The following is a 16,311-nucleotide window of genomic DNA, read 5'->3' as shown; positions in this document are numbered from 1 at the left end:
AGCCTCCTCCTTTGTTTCCCCTTCCCATCCCTTCCCAGCCTCCCCACACCCCCCCACCCAATCCTCCCCACCCCCCCGACCCCACCAAAGTTGTAAAGTTCGTTTTCGATATGACAACTTGTACTTCTCATTGTTGCAATGGGTCCACCTGTATCCTTATTTAAATGACTTGTTTTTCCTCTTCCCCTCCACAAATTATTATGTCCCTCCCCCAACCCCTGCTTTCACAGTATTTGATGTCGGTATTTGTTGTTTTGATACCCGAGTTCCTTCCATGACTGGCTCTGCCACCCTCTGGGGCCACTGAATCCTCGGTAAAGATAGAGCAGAGAACTCCTGTCTTCTCCTTAAAAGCAAAGCTCCAGCCAGAAGCAACGCACATGGCTCTGTTTATATTCCACTGGTGTCAGATAGTCACATGGATGGGAAAGGAGGGCTGGCTGTGTCTTGACAAGCCCATGTCTTGGAGGGGGAGCACCAACCTCTCATGGCTACTTCCAAGTCTCTGTACTTGGGTATGGTCCTGTTTATCTTCACTTTCTCTGTTTCTTTCTCTCTCTCTCTCTTCTTGCCTCCTGTGGTGCTTTGGGACATCATAAAGATCATTCTGGTGGATTTCTCCCTGCTGGAGTCCCCAGATGGGTACAGGTGCCAGAAGGAGTCATTTATGCCACGATTACCTTGGGTACTGCTTGTCTTGAAGCTAGAATGTAATGATTCCTCACCTGCTGTGTGCTCTCAGAGATGGCTGCATGGCCCGAGAGTGATCATCTCTCCATTCTCCTGCATGGGTCCTGCATGTCCACACACACCCATCCATCTGCTGTGTGTATGAAAGGTGACATACTCTGCCTTTCACAGACGAACTCTTCCTGTGGCATTGAAAATGGTGAAAGACGCTGAGCATGCAGAGCCTTTCTTCCCTTCACTGGGTGCATCCCAGTGAAATTATCTGAACATCTTGCCTTTCATTCCTGCTCACCAAATGCTTCCTAGGAGCCAGGAACCTGTCTTAAGAAGATCTCACGTTTACTGTTCATACATTTGTCCTAATTTTCTCTAAGCAACAAATTGACAACATGTTATTTCCAAGTTAGCTTTCTGGGAGCCTATGGTATCAGAATGGTCGCTAAAACATGCAGGATGAGGTAGGGGCAGACCCGACTTCTATATACCAAGCCCTGTATCCTCTCTCTGTCAATTTTTGTTCTTGAAGAAAAAATCCCAATGATATTCTTTCTTCTTATTGCACTTTTTGTCCAGAGCATACCATACTGACAACAAGGACAAGTTAAAACAACAAAAACATACTGACCTTCATCCTACCTCCCTCACACATCAGCTGCTGTGAGTTCTCTGATATCTTCTCATGCTGATCTATTAGAATACATAATCCTAGTTGTGCACTTTTCCCCTGTCATCAACTCTCAGGGGAGTTTGCTGAGTTGGCAACTGATATGGAGGGCTTTAATTGATTACAGTTTCCTGGGTTCTCCTAAATGGATGAAAAAAGTATTTTCCTTATCCAATCCCCTTCTGCTCTAACTAACTCCTGGATGATTGTATTTATGCATGGAACATTTCTCCCCCCTCTTTACTATTTTATTTATTTATTTATTTTGATGTTGGGAGTAAACCTTGTACATGTTAGGCAATTACTCTACCTTGGATCTACATCCCTAGCTCCTCCTCCTCTTTTTTTTTTTTTCTTAAATCTAGTTTCTTAAGATGAACTCTAGGACAATGGGATTCTTGGATCAAAGAGTATGAGTGTTTTATGGCTCTTGAGACAATAAACTGCCAGATTGCTTTCTAAGAGGCTTTGTGGATTCATGTTGCCATCAGCAATAAGAAAGTTCAGAGTCCCCCGCTGAGTTGTACTGAAATTTCCATTTTTGTTTACTAGGTATAAAATCATGGATATGCAGCTTTAAAAAATTAAGCCAAGAAGGAAACAACACACTGCTTCTAAAAGGAAAATTGATATTAAAATATTTAAATTGTTATTTTTTAGAAATATTAAAATAACTATTGTAGTAGCTCCTTTCCATTTTCCTATATTCTAATTAAAATTTAGGTGGTTTTTTTGGTTCATATGAAAAATCCAGATAGGAGAGAAGCTTCTGGGTCCTTCTGAGAAGACTTAAACACTCCATAGGCTGTCCCTCTCTGAAGCGTATCATGGGACAGAAGAGAGGTACCATTCAGCCTGACTTGGGGGCAGAACAAGGACTGTCATACAGAAATTACAGGAGGTAGTCATTGGGCCCATTTTTCTGAATGGAAGACAATGTCCAGTGCTCAGGAGGTTTAAGCTTGCTGTCCATAGGGAATTTTGGCCTATGGTCAGCAAGGTCATGACAGACAAGGCATCTGTGCCGAGCCAGGGCTTGAAATCCTGGGACTCCTTTTTCCTTATGCACTGCTTTTTAAGGATGATGAGTGGATAATTAGTGATAAATAGGTAGGTGGTAGGTAGATCAATAGATAAATAAGATAGACAGCATGGTTTTATTGGGCTGCAGTGCAGACATGAGTCTGGAGAAGGGAACAACTCTTGCAGGGCAGTGGCAACAAACTAGAAACTGAGGCAGGTGGTGTATGTGCATTTGCCCTGGGGTGAGTTTGGGATTCTGTCAAACAACAGAAATGTGAGGTAGGCTCATAGCCAGCAGCAGAGGAGGGACATAGAGACAGGTGAAGGGCTCATTCTGTCCAGGGTTACTTGGCAGAGAGAGAGAGAGATAAAGGAACTGAAAGGAGTCTAAGGCAAATGTGTGGATTTGCTAAGGGGCAACATTCTATAGAATAGAAGATGAGTTACCTTCTCCCAAAGCTGTTGCATGCTATGGTTCACTTGGCCCTTTCTTTCTGAAGAGCCACAGCTCCCCGCACCCTACCCAACCTGGGCTCAAACCAGGCAGCCTGGATACTTGCATAGCACATGGCTGGTTCTCAGAGGACATTCTCTTCCTCCTGACCCCCAGAGGAGGGCAGAGGTGCCAGGTCCAAGGCAATCTAGAAAAGTCTTTCTAGCTCTGGCTTCATCCTTCACATCCTTCATTTAAGGAATCAGAGGTGGAGGGCACCTGGCTTCTCAGGAACACAGTCAGTGGGAGAGCCCGTGATTCTGTAGGTTCTGGAAGCTGGGCTTTGAGGAGAGAAAAGGAGAGACAACTTCGAGTTCAAGTTCTTAGTGCTCTTGTACCATCCATCATTGGAGAAGCTTCTCCAAGGGGATCGGGGTGGAAAGTGAAGTATGATACTGGGTTGAAGGCTGTTTTCAAGGGCATGGGGGTGGGCAGGTGGGGGTGTGGCCTGAGGGCCACTGGCTGGCTCCTGCTTGCTGCCTGCTGCCCATCCCATTGTCACCTGTCCACAGCCACCCACACACACCCCGCAGCCTAATGGGGCCCTGACTGAGTGGGTCTTCCTTGCAGAGGATGGAGAGGCAGTGAGCAGCTCTTATGAGTCCTACGATGAAGAGGAGAGTGGCAAGGGCAAGTCGGCCCCCTACCAGTGGCCCTCGCCAGAGGCCAGCATCGAATTGATGCGAGATGCCCGGATCTGTGCCTTCCTATGGCGCAAGAAGTGGCTGGGCCAGTGGGCTAAGCAGCTCTGTGTCATCAGGGACACCAGGCTCCTGGTGAGTGCCTGTCTTCTTGCCTTGGAGAGGTGTGTGTGTGTGTGTGTGTGTGTGTGTGTGTGTGCACGCGCGTGCATGCACGTGCATTTCCTGATGTGATATGGGGTGGGAGAAGTTACAGCCTTTTGATATCAGGAGATTTTTAACCTCTTCCCTAATTTGAAATGTTTATATGCAGATTTTTCTGTGAGGGGATGTGTCTTTTCTGGATTCGAAAGATCCAGTCATTTTCATTAGGCGCTCAAAGGGGTTTGTGGTTATCCCCACCACCCCATCACATGCACCTTTATTCTTGACAACAAGGCATTTTTCCTCCCCCTAGTCCTTCTTCATATGTGGCTTCCCAGTGGCTCCTGTAGCCCAGCCCCCAGACCCAGTTCTTGCTTCCGCTTTGGCCTAAGCAATGTGAAACTGTAGGAATCTCTCAGAAGCTGTGGGACTCTGAATTGCTGATTCCAAGTTAGGACCTCTGGAGAAACCAGATATATTGTTCTGATGACAATCCCATTTCCTGGTATGTTAAGTTAAAATTCACAGTTTTGAGCTGGACATGGTCAGCTCTGGGCCTGCAGTTCTGCTTGAGAGAGCCAGGCAGGAGGATCCCTTAGCCCAGGAATCTGAGGCCAGCCGGGGCAACACAGCAACGCTAGTGGACATGTGTTCTACCCTGTGAGATTATATTTCAGGATGTCCAGTCAAGAAATCCTATAAGGACCCTATTTTTTCAATAAGAAACTGAGAGACAATGTAGTTTCACTAGTGAAAGAAGAAGATCTCTTCCTTTCTTTGCTAGCACAGACATCAGCTAGGCAGATTGTAAACAGTTTTGTGCCTGATGGATCCTTTGGGTGGGGAAGCTGGCAAAGAATTGTAAACAGGTGGAGATATGGTAAAGGTTCTGTCACCTTGGAGAAATGAGTGCTGTTCACAGGGGTCTATGGTCTATGGCTGTAAGACCCTGACAATGGAGCACATTTTGAGATGTGTTGTTAAGTGATGCCATCTCTGTGTGAGCATCACAGTGTGTACTTGCACAAATGAAGACAGTGACATCATTAGACAATGACATAATCAGATGGAACCACTATCTGTAATTGACCAGAACATCATTATATGGCACAGTGCGTCATTAAGTGCCATGGGGATGAGCAGGATCTTGGGGCTGAGGCTGAGGAGAAGGAGGCTTGCAGGTGTAGGGTTGATCTGATGGGGGCAATAGGAGTTACTGATGTCTAAAGTGGAGCATCAGGCTTGCTTTAAGATGTCCAGCCTTATGGTTTGGGAGTGAAGTCAGGTTTTCAGGGAGTATTTCAGTGTTGAGATTCCCCTCCCTCACAGGATCTGAGTAGGCCTGGCCTCTGGCAAAGCACCATCTGCTCTCTTCCAGTGCTATAAATCCTCCAAAGACCATAGCCCTCAGCTGGACGTGAACTTGCTGGGCAGCAGCGTTGTGCACAAGGAGAAGCAGGTGCGGAAGAAGGAGCACAAGCTGAAGATTATGCCAATGAATGCTGATGTGATCGTGCTGGGCCTGCAGAGCAAAGACCAAGCTGAGCAGTGGCTCCGGGTAAGGGCAGGCAGAAGGCATCAGGCCACTGGAGTCTGGGAAGCTTCCTTCAGAGCTCTCTGTAAGGTGCTCCTGGAATTCCAGCTTCTTTGGAAGGACACATGATGTGGGCCAAGAGCACAGGGCCTGTGGTCCTTCGATGTCCAGAGTTTCCTGTGCTCCTAGTAATGGTGATCCATGTCAAGCAAACGGATTTAGTATGCTGCCTTCCAGTCTGAATCCTCAGAGGCAGAGATTTGGGGATGGTTGGAATCCACTTGTCTTTTGGGTTCTGGTAAGTGATTACCAGCTTCGTATTAAACAAGAGTCGGTGTCACTGTAGCTGTGAAGTATTTCCTGTGGACCACAAGCTTTGAGTAGATTTACTCAGAGATAGCTGGGCTTAATTAATCGACTGGAGACTGGAAGTGACTGATCAAGGCCACTTGGCAAGAGAGCAGAAGCACGGGATTTCAGACCTAGGATTCTCTTTGCTATCACCTGGGCAGCTGTGCCATCTCTTACCCCAGGTGTGTAATGACGACAAAGCCTTAGGGAGGAGCTTACTTACCCCATGTTAAACATGAACTCAATGATTCCAGAAGACATAAAATTAGTACCAAAGTGGAGCTTTGGTGCTAATTTCTGGAGGGGTCTCAAACCCCAGCAGTGACCCCGGTGAGATCAGCATGAGCCAGAACCATCCTCTCCATCTGTCCTGCTACTCACTTCACCATTTCAACCACATTGACGTGTTTCCAGCGTTGTATCCACCCCCACTCCACCAGCTCAGCTAAACATAGCCATTGTGGCAAGCCTGGCCTAAATGGCCCTGCAGCTCTTGATTAAAGAATCACTGGAAAAAGTACCTGCCTGCGGCATGGGCCACCCCCAGGGCTGAGTACCCCAAGATCTGGAGCAGGTGAGCTGTTTTTGTGAAGCCACTAAATACTTTTGAGAAACCACCCACTGTCTGGAGAATCCTGACGAAATGAAGGAGGATCTGATAGCTCTCTTGACCCTTCCTGCAAGTTTTCAAGTGGTTAGACTGTGATATGGAACATGAGAGACCACTGCACAGGCAGGTCTGTGGTTGGACGCATTCTTGACAGATTGTTAGCTCTGAAAGATGAAGCTTGGCATTTGGGAGCAAAAGCTCTGGCTTCAAATCTTGACTTCACCCTTTTTTCGCTGAGTTTTCTTCCGTGGGTTACTTAATGGCTACTCAGTGCTCACCCAATCCAGCATTGTTAGGTAAGGGCTGAGTACGTGAAATTCAGCCAGCACAGATGAGATCATGGAGGCCCGAAGAATGTGAGGGGCTGGTTGGGGGCTCCAGAGCTGACTAGGAGCTAGTGGTGTTTAGCTTGTCCCTTGCCCAGGTCCCCCCTTTGGCTTCCGCCAGTCCTTTCCATTTTCACCCACTGTGCACACACAAATGCACATTCCTATTGGACAATACACACATACATGAACATACATATTTGCACAGTTGGTACATATCCACACTCACACATGCATGTGTGTGTTCTTATTCGTGCACACACTGAATGCACACTGCTCCTGCTCCTGATTTCCAGCGTGTCCCTCTGCCTGCTCACTCATACTTACCTTTCTTGACCCAGAGGACATTCCCAGACTCTCATACCCTTTCCTCCAGACCCCTGGCCCCGTCGCCCCTGATAGTAGCTTCAAAGACAAGAATGCTTTCAGAAGCCACAGCCACTGTGTTCTAGCCTGCAAGGAAGACACCTTTTTTCCTCCCTGGTCAGATGGATTCAGTGGTGGTTTGGGATGCCCACTCCTGCCGTGTGGCTCAGCCTTCCTAAGGATCTCTACAATCCACCAAGCTGTCAGCCTTAGCTTGGCATCTGTCTGCCAGTTTATCACACACCAGGCCCACAGCATGACCAAATGCAAGACAGTAGGTAGAAGATGTTGAGGATAGATTGTGAATCTCAGAAAAGGAAAGCACATGGCAGGGCACTTTCCAGAAAAATAAAAAGCAGAAAAGCCCACACTCATAAAACTCAACTCCTGGCTAAGTGGTACGGCCTGCCCCAGGCAGGATTTCTGCATATTCAAGCCCAATAATATCAGGAATGATGCAGCTGCCCCTGTGCCAAGTACTTGACCCTGTGGAGGTATTGCCCCTCTTACACTCACGGCAACTGAGGCCTTGGCCCAGGCTCACACAGCTGTCTGATGACCTGCACCTGCCCTCTTCTTGTGACATTATTTCACATATTCTTCATGGACCAAGGTCAGTCGAAGAAATGTGAACTGCCATTTTTCTTCTTTCTCATAGCTCATCTTTTTGTTTGGTTATCCAGATTTTAAAGACATTTCCAGAAATGACTCCAGGCAGAAACTGAAAAAGCAGGGGGGGGGGGTTCTGAAGTCACACTTAACTGCTTCTGTGTCTCCAGAAGGCTTCTGGGAGGGCTGTGTGTGTGTGTGTGTCTGCCCTGGGCTGTTTCCCTCTGGGAGTCCCCAAGGGGCCCCTTGGCTCAGAAGGAGCCCGGGCGCATTGCTGCTCAGTGAGGTCAGAGCTGCCTCTAACCTCTATGATCCCAGCTTAGACCTTGGGTGCCAGTAAAAGACTCCTTCCCAGAGGAAGGCGGATTGGATGGTGGGAGACCAGTCCTCAAGGCAATGTGCAGGCCTGTTTCCAAGCATCGTGGAGACTCCATAGCAAGCCCACAGCCCTATCCCCTACCTCCAAGCCAGGGGCATATCAACAAATGCAGATCTTCCACAGAACAGCACCAGTGCTGGAAGTGTGGCCAGAAGGGAGCTCTTGGAACTGAGGACCGATGGCTCTGGCCGTCTATGAACTTGGTTGCAAAGGCCTCACTGCCCATGCACAGAACATACATAAGGAAGTGCCTGAGCCTCAAGTCCTCTCCGTGGCAGCCTGCCGGGGAGGTGTGCCCCATGATCACGTGTTCCTTGGAAGCAGTGCATCTTCTCCTTTCTTCCGCCCACTCTCCTCTGCTGATGGCCACTCTCTCTCCCTCTCTTTCTCCAGGTTATCCAGGAAGTCAGTGGCCTCTCTTCTGAAGGAGCATCCGAGGGGAACCAGTACACCCCAGATGCCCAGCGCCTGAATTGTCAGAAAGTAAGGTTCTTCCCTACCTGCAGGGAGAATTCGAGTCATTTGCTCTGGAAAAATTCAGCCCAATTAATAAAAAAACATAGAATGCTTGGATGAGGGTAGTAACATTTGCTTGACAGAAAAATGGATGAAGTGGATATAGACCTAAACTATTTGCTTGCTGGAGCTTGGGGGATGGGGGAGGGGAATTATTGGAGCAAAAGTCACATGGGGCAAAGGGACCTGGTGAAGTGATTGGGTTGCATGCCATCACCTGTGGGAATTAAGAGAGTCACTCTGTGAATTCCTGAGTCCTACCAGCCTGGCAGTAGGTACCAGCTAACCCTGAAGCCTGCGTATACAGAGCAGCCAGAAAGTCCTGGTTTCACTGTGTGGTCTCAAGCCCTGGCTGGAAAGAGTACAAGAAGCTACCCAGAAACCTGAGCTGGAAGACACCCTTTGTTCTCTGGGCATCCATATGTACCTGGAGTAGCATCTGCAGCCTTGCCAAATGGTGTAAAGAGGGGCTGGTGCTTTTGCGGTCCCACTCATTCCTTGATCACTAAAAGGAAAACAGAAGTTGGAGTGCACTTGGCTCTCCTTCCCATTGACAAGGAGAGTCCTCCCTGCAGACACAGCAATGGCGGGGATTACTGGCCAGGCTCTCCCATCCCTGGTTCTTGCCTCAGGCAGCCCAGTGGCTGGGCTGTCAGCTGGTTTCCTGACCATCTGGAATAGGTGGTTCTTTAGAAGTTTGACTGAAACATTCAGAATGCTTCGCGATTTACCAGCACTGGCACAGAGACCATGCCTTGTCCCACCAACCCCTAACAGTCAGCAATGTTACTCCCATTTGACCCACAGGCACAGTGAGGCTCAGAAAGGCTCTGTCCACTCATCATGTCAGCTGTCCTGACCAAAGGATGCTCAAGCTGTCTAGAATCATGTCTGACTCTATGCAGATGGGCCATCCCTTCCCTGAGATCCCCTCAGTTGTTAGTAGAGTCAGGTCTCAAAAGATTTTCCCCTGGCCCCATGTGGGCGGTGCCCATCTTGCCAGTCTCCAGTGGGGACACTGCTGCCCATCTGCCCTTCCCACAGGCCATCAAGCCACTGTCACGTATGGTTGAACAGCTGTTTGTGGTACTTGTGAAGGATGGGGGGTGGACTGGACAAGGGAATTGCTCTTGGATGGAGCAGGGACCTCGGGCAAGATGGAGAAAGCAGGTGCTGCAGAGAGTCCCAGAGGGAATCTTGGCCACGGTGCCCACCATTGTCCTGGGTTCTTGCTAGTCGGGTTTGATTAGGTGACTCTGGCCTACACTCAAGAACGATCCCTTCAGTGAGAATGGGTGGTCATGATTGTTCCCAGACGATGACCCTACTTGTCTCTCTTTATCTGCAGCCAGATATAGCTGAGAAGTACTTGTCAGCTGCAGAGTATGGAACCGCTGTGGATGGGCACCCCGAGGTGCCAGAGACTAAGGATGGTAACAATGCCATGTCTCTTAGGGTTGGGAAAGTGACTGAATTCCAGGGTGTGAAACTTGGCTATCTGGTCCTGGAGTACTTGGTAGCTGATTCTAACATGTCCTCTAACTTATCTATTACCTGGACATAGTATAGCTTATAAACCCTAGAAAATGGGCGAGAAGGCCAAATTGCATAATTTTGTAAAACTTAATAAGCAGCTTTTATTTTCCAACCCTATTTCAAATCCCTTGAAGCCTGTAGAGTCTGTAAAGATTCTCAAATGTTTACCTGTTCTATAAGACCGCCTTGAAGGTGAGACTTAGGAGAAAGCTAACTCTGGCTTGGGAAACAGAAGTGGTGTGTGTGTGTGTGTGTGTGTGTGTGTGTGTGTGTGTGTGTGTGTGTGTGTGTGTAGGTGAGGAGGGGTGGGTGCAAGTATTGAGGATGAGTTTTCCTGTGTGTAGGCTGTGTGCAAACCAGTTACTTTTTCTCTCATCATGACAGTCAAGAAGAAAAGTTCATCTGGCCTTAAACTGAGCAACCTAATGAACCTGGGAAGGAAGAAATCCACCTCACTGGAGCCCACAGAGAGGTCCCTTGAGACATCAAGTAAGAATCATAACCAGGACCTTCAGGGACTCATTCACTGGGCTGGAGCCTTATCTCTAGGAAGACAAAAGAAGAGGCTATCAGCTGGCTTTTAACATCTCTAGGGATGGAGCATTCCCAAAGCTTGGGTTTGTTTTTGTCCTTACTGTAGGTCATTCTTGATGCTAAACCAAACTCTGTCTTGCTGCAATATTGGATCCTTTGTGGAAATGAGGAAAAACTGATCGATGTCTCCTCATTGAAGTATATTTGTTTGTGTGTTTGAGTTTTGTTATTGTTGTTCCAGTACTTGGCCTTGAACTCAGAAGCTTATCTGTTTTTACTCTGTTCAAGGCTGGTGCTCTACCACTTGAGCCACACCTACACTTCTAATTTTCCAGTGGTTAATTGGAAACAAGAGTCTCATGGGCTTTCCTGCCTGGGCTGGCTTTGAACCACAATCCTTAGACCTCAGCCTCCTAAGTATCTAGGATTGTAGGTGTGAACCACCAGAGCCAGGCTTTAATCTGCTTCTGTGAGATGTGGCAGACATTGTGCAGAGGGGAGGGCAGGGCGGGGTGAGGAGGGGTGGAAAGCATGTGAAGGAACTGCACCCTGGGCCATCTTTACAACACTCCAGACCCAGAGATGTGAAGAGCTGCTCCTGATTTTTAGTCAAAGGTGACCTAGTGGACCTGAGCCTGAAGGATGGGGGTAAGGCCTGAGCTTGAACAGTGCCTGTGGGTCAGCACAAAGACACTGAGACGGGAGCAGGCACCGTGAGAAACCCACAGGACTGGTTCCCAGGACATGCGTAGTGCCGATAGGTTGTCAGAGGTCATTTTTGCTGCCCTCAATCCTACTGGAGGAGATGTGTCAGGAGGGAAGAAAATACCCTGGTGTGATATCACGCTCCCCAGGCTGGTCACATCGTTGTAGCCCTCCTGGGGGCCAAGAGGCTATTTACTGTCCTTTTCCTTTCTTTGAGCTTTTACCTCTGTCTGAGCTCTGAGCTCTTTCCTGAGTCCCAGGTAAGTTCTCCTATTGACTGCAGGTAGCAGAGTGACCATGTGGAATGGGAAAGGAATAGATAAGGTCTTCTTGCTTCTCTGGCCAGAGCTGAGGCATAGCTTGGTTCTCCCTGCCCTGCGGCCTAATAACACATGGCCTGGGAGCCTGGTCCCCCATTGCTAGGGGCGTGGCCAGTGAGAGCACATTTCTCCCCTTCTCAGGACGTGGATGTGTAAGTGCTGAGCTCCATTTCTCTTGACTCAAAGTTCTATGTGGCCCAGAGGGTTGTGATGGGCTGGGGGGCGGGGAGGGGGGCAGGGAGGGGGGCGGGGAGCCACAGTGCCAGGTCTGGTCCTTCATTCTTTTACTTTGCTTTTTACTGTGAGGTGCTAGTAATGTGGCGTGGAGATATTCACAATCCCCATCGTGTGTCCAGCACTGGGCAAGATGCTAAGTACTTTTACCCTGCTGCCTTCACCTGCTAAGGTTCAGAGCAGCTGCCAACCCCTTAGGGATTGGGAAGGGATCTGCTTTTATAAGCTGGAGCATCTGAGAAGATGAGGAGCAGAGAGATGGCAGCCCACCATCCATGGGTATAGAGAAGGTCAGGAAGCTAGATTTTACTCACTTTTTGGTCACTCCGGGACAAGGCTACCTTTGATGTGTTTTATCAGCTCAGAAAATGTCCAAAGGGAGAAATGGTTTATCCTCTCTTTGGGAAGCTCAATGCAGCACAAACATTTGAGAACAAGGAAGATGTGACTGCGCATGCACAGTGGTGCTGGCAGCCTCTGTGTGCCTAGAGGAAGTGGGCTTCTGATGAAAAGGTCAAAGGACACAGACCATGGGCTTTGGAGAAGATTTAGCGTCAGTCTTGCCCTTGAGAAGTACATATGTCCAATTGGAAGGCCCACCAGGGAAGCAGAGAGTTTTTCTCTACCAGGACTCGGATATTATAACAGCAGACAGAGCAACGAGTTTGGAGCTTGAGGAGGGCTGGGGGCAGTTGCTCTGGGAGGCTGAGAAGGAAGTTGGTCCATGGAGACTGAGTCTAAAAGGCTGCAGAAAGATATTGGGATGCAGGAAGGGCTAGAAAGCTCTCCTATCCGGGCCTTCTGAGAATCTTCTCTTATGCCAGTTGGAGAATCCACTGTGCATTTCTGATCTCATCGAATCTGTGAATCTCACAGTATAATTTTTCCTTCTTTGGGCTATGAAGGTAGACCCTTTGAAGTTGGGCACAGGCATCCTTTTTAATTTTTGGTCCCTTCAACTCAGGGCCGAGGCACTGTCCTTTTTAGCTTTTTTTGCCCAAGGGCTGGAGCTCTCCATTTGAGCCACATCTGTACTTTCGGCTCTTGATAGTTAATTGGAGATAAAAGTTTCATGAACATTTCTGCCTGGGCTGGCTTTGAGCCTCCATCCTCAGATCTCAGCCTCCTGCGTGGGTAGGATGACAGCTGTGAGTCACTGACTGTCCTGCTTTTGAGCAAAGGGATCTCCAGAGAGAAGTGGGTTGTGAGTATGTGGCCCAGTGAGTATGTGCACAGGACAGAGGCAGTATGTGCATAGCTGCGCATGCCCCAACCTGCCGTGTGCTGCCTACCTCTTGTCACCCAGGCCACTGTGGCAGGAAACTCACCCAACCGGAGCCTCTTGGTTGCAAGGTGAATCCTGTTGTTTCTGAAGCCTGTTTCCTCGGTTTCTCTGATAGCTTTCCCATCCCAGCCTCATCCCGTCCTGCAGGTGTCTATCTCCCTCACACAGAGATGACTCTCCTCTGGGTCTCTGGATGCTACCCCTCCCTGCAGCCCTGTCTCCTTCCACGGCTCCACCTCTCCTGCCTCTGCACACTCTCCTGCAGGTTACCTGAATGTGCTGGTGAACAGCCAGTGGAAGTCCCGCTGGTGCTCTGTCAGGGACAATCACCTACACTTCTACCAGGACCGGAACCGGAGCAAGGTAGCTCAGCAGCCGCTCAGCCTGCTGGGCTGTGAAGTGGTTCCAGACCCAAACCCTGACCACCTCTACTCCTTCCGCATCCTCCACAATGGCGAGGAACTGGCCAAGCTGGAGGTAAGCTAGCCGGTGAGGGAGGAGGGAGGCGGGAGAGACAGCAAGGCGTAGAGGACATGACCCTCAGGTCCAAGTATTGAGAAAGGTTCTCCTGCCGAGAATCAATGTAGCCACCCATTAGTTTTACTTCCTTTGCCTGCAATTGTTTGCATTTTTTAAAATGTTCATTCCCCTTCTGACCTCAGGGTGGTTGTGTTATAGGAACGGGACAATGAGCTACTTCCTGCACTTAGGGCAGTTGAAAGTATTTATAACTCTGGGAGACGCCAGCGCGGCTTTGGGTTCTAATGGGTGCTATTTAGTTTGCTGACATCAGCCAGAAGAACCTCAAGGTCCCAGCATATAAAAATGGCTACTGTCAGAACTTAGACAGATGGTAGGATCCGCTCTGTGATGTAATTACGTTTCTCCTACGCCCTACCCTTTGTTTGATATGCTGTTACATTTGCAAAAACAAGAGGTGACATAATTCCTTGTAATCAGCCCCATAGGTGGAGCCCAATTTCCTTGTATGTACTCACCCATTCACTCCTGTTCTCTCAGGCCTTCATCCTGGGGTCTTCTTCCAGATTTTGCTCCAATACTGCCCTCTGGTGGCTAGAGCATCCACATCATAGACATGTGGACCAGCTTGTATTCTCCCATTCACTTGCCAAATGGCAAGCATCTATTCAATACCATAACAATATGGTAGAAAACAGTGATGCTTCCTGTCCTCATGACACTTACACTCTATGATATTCTTCTAATTACCCAGTTGATTGCTTAGTTACAGTAACTGGAAGGAAGTTGGGAGGGAGCTGAGAATGTCTCCTGGGTAGTTACTTAGGACAAGGCTGGGAAAATGGGACAGAATTGGATTTGGGAGTAATTAAACCCCTTAAGAATTTCAAGAGAGGTGGGATTTTAAGACATCTCGTTCAGCTGCTGGGTGGCAGATGGATGGAAAGGGAAGAATAAGCCCTGTGAGGAAGGCACAGGTGGTAGTCTGATCTAGGGGATGCCCATGAAGAGTGGTATTGAGACATTCTGGTGAAAATACATGGAAAGAGAAGACCAATGGAATGTCAAATCCAGCTTCTCCGATTAAGAGGAAATAACCAAAAGTGTGGTCGTGTTGCATGGCCCAATGCCGAAGGGTAGCTGGCTTTCCTCATGGGAACAGACCTGTGGCTTTTAGAGAATCCTGGTTGGGGGGGATGTCATGAAGGCAAGAAACAATGTACGTGTTTTAGTAGAAATACCCAGCATATGCATTTGTTAGAATGTATTGTTGTCTAGAAAGAAACAAACACCCAATTCAGTTGGATATTATGTAAAAGAGAGATTTGACCTTCGTGAGGTCTTTAAGGAACCCTGACTTTCCTGACATCATTTTAAAACATGAATTTGGAGTTATTTCTTAGCAAAATACAAGCAGGTTTGTGGGCATGGATTAGGGTGATAAACAGAGGTATAGACCTACAGTGCATATGATTGCTTACTAGTTAGTCATTTTAATGATAATTGCTGGCAGTTGATGACAATGTTCACAGTTATCAGCTCATGGTAAATAACAATATTTATCATATAGACATACATTGTATACCTATCACATGTAATACTCTAGTGAATGTCCAGGCCATCACTGGGTAGCATCAAGAAGAAGTTAGGGTCCTGGGGGATGGGATATGTTATTAGCTGTGCTGGAGGCGTGGCGATGGGGATCCAGATCTGGCAGTGGAGTGCTGGGCCTTCTGGAAGTCACGCTGTTGCTGTCTTGGGGACAATCACTTACCCTGACTCTGGCCTGGCTCATGTCTCTCTTGGTCTCCTTCCAGGCCAAATCTTCTGAGGAGATGGGCCACTGGCTAGGCCTCTTACTCTCTGAATCAGGCTCCAAGACAGACCCAGAAGAGTTCACCTACGACTATGTGGATGCTGAGAGGGTTTCGTGTATTGTGAGTGCTGCCAAAACCTCCCTCTTGTGAGTATGAAGGGGGTGGGGAGGGTCCTTCATTATTCACTCTCCATTGTAGCCATGCTACTAGACTCTAGACCCAGACCAGCCTTTGAGAGAGAGATTGGCTTCTCATGAGAGAGAGCACAGGGCTTGGCCCAACTGTGTCCAGCAGCAAGAAGAGCCAAAGTCCAAGGCTAAGGAAACATCCCTCAGGAAAGCCCACAAAGAGCTAGGGGCTGAGCTGGGCCCCAGAGCTAGCTGCAGCTCTGGTTGGACACTCTCCAGTTCCCTAGGGCAGAGCAACCACCTTTCCTGGGCCTCACTGGGTCTCCAGCACAGCCAGGAGCAAGCTGGAGCTTCGGGAGAAACTTCTTGGGATAAGGAATCAACACCCATGCTGGTGAATGCTGGCTGAGCCACTGTAACAGAACCCATATTCTTCTGTACCAAATAGGGATGGTGTCTAGTCTATTCTGCCCCCAGGTATATCGTGGGGATGAAAGGAGAATGGATCTTGTGGTTGCCACTTGGAGGAGATACTGAAAGGGAGTAATCTGGAGCAGACAGGCAGGAGATGCTGAGAGGAGGGGGTCCGGGAGTGCTGTGTTTCTGGGAGAAATCTAACCTGAATAGTTCTAGGAAGAAGGTTATGAGAAGAGGGAAGAGATTACCCTGAAGCCCATTGACGCAGATTTTCATCCCTAGATCTCTGTGCAGCCAAGGGCTTTCATTTGGGGTCCTGGGAGGCTGGCTGTCTTCCACCCTGTCCTTGGGGCTTCATGCTTGCTGTGTCCAACCCTACCTTCCAGACTGATGCAGAGGAAGTTCTCCGAGCCCAACACATACATCGATGGTCTACCCAGCCGGGACCTCCAGGAGGAGCTGTACGATGACGTAGAGATGTCGGAGCTGACAGCTGGAGTAAGGACAGC

At 48.6% G+C, this 16,311-nt stretch overlaps 1 protein-coding gene across 1 annotated transcript in view; it reads left to right on the top strand.

Moving 5' to 3' along the window:
- Nucleotides 1-16,311, top strand: part of Afap1l2 (actin filament associated protein 1-like 2) — a 96,219-nt gene that overhangs the window by 73,050 nt on the left and 6,858 nt on the right. The window contains exons 6-14 of the mRNA XM_013017857.1: nucleotides 897-932; nucleotides 3,441-3,646; nucleotides 5,034-5,213; nucleotides 8,224-8,313; nucleotides 9,695-9,779; nucleotides 10,267-10,371; nucleotides 13,226-13,437; nucleotides 15,258-15,403; nucleotides 16,189-16,300. Coding sequence (XP_012873311.1) covers nucleotides 897-932; nucleotides 3,441-3,646; nucleotides 5,034-5,213; nucleotides 8,224-8,313; nucleotides 9,695-9,779; nucleotides 10,267-10,371; nucleotides 13,226-13,437; nucleotides 15,258-15,403; nucleotides 16,189-16,300 — 1,172 coding nt within the window. The remainder of the gene's footprint in view (nucleotides 1-896; nucleotides 933-3,440; nucleotides 3,647-5,033; nucleotides 5,214-8,223; nucleotides 8,314-9,694; nucleotides 9,780-10,266; nucleotides 10,372-13,225; nucleotides 13,438-15,257; nucleotides 15,404-16,188; nucleotides 16,301-16,311) is intronic.

This window comes from Dipodomys ordii, unplaced genomic scaffold, assembly GCF_000151885.1.
Source record: "Dipodomys ordii isolate 6190 unplaced genomic scaffold, Dord_2.0 Scaffold36, whole genome shotgun sequence".
Taxonomy (NCBI): Eukaryota; Metazoa; Chordata; class Mammalia; order Rodentia; family Heteromyidae; genus Dipodomys; species Dipodomys ordii.
This window is presented reverse-complemented; position numbering and strand designations above follow the sequence as displayed.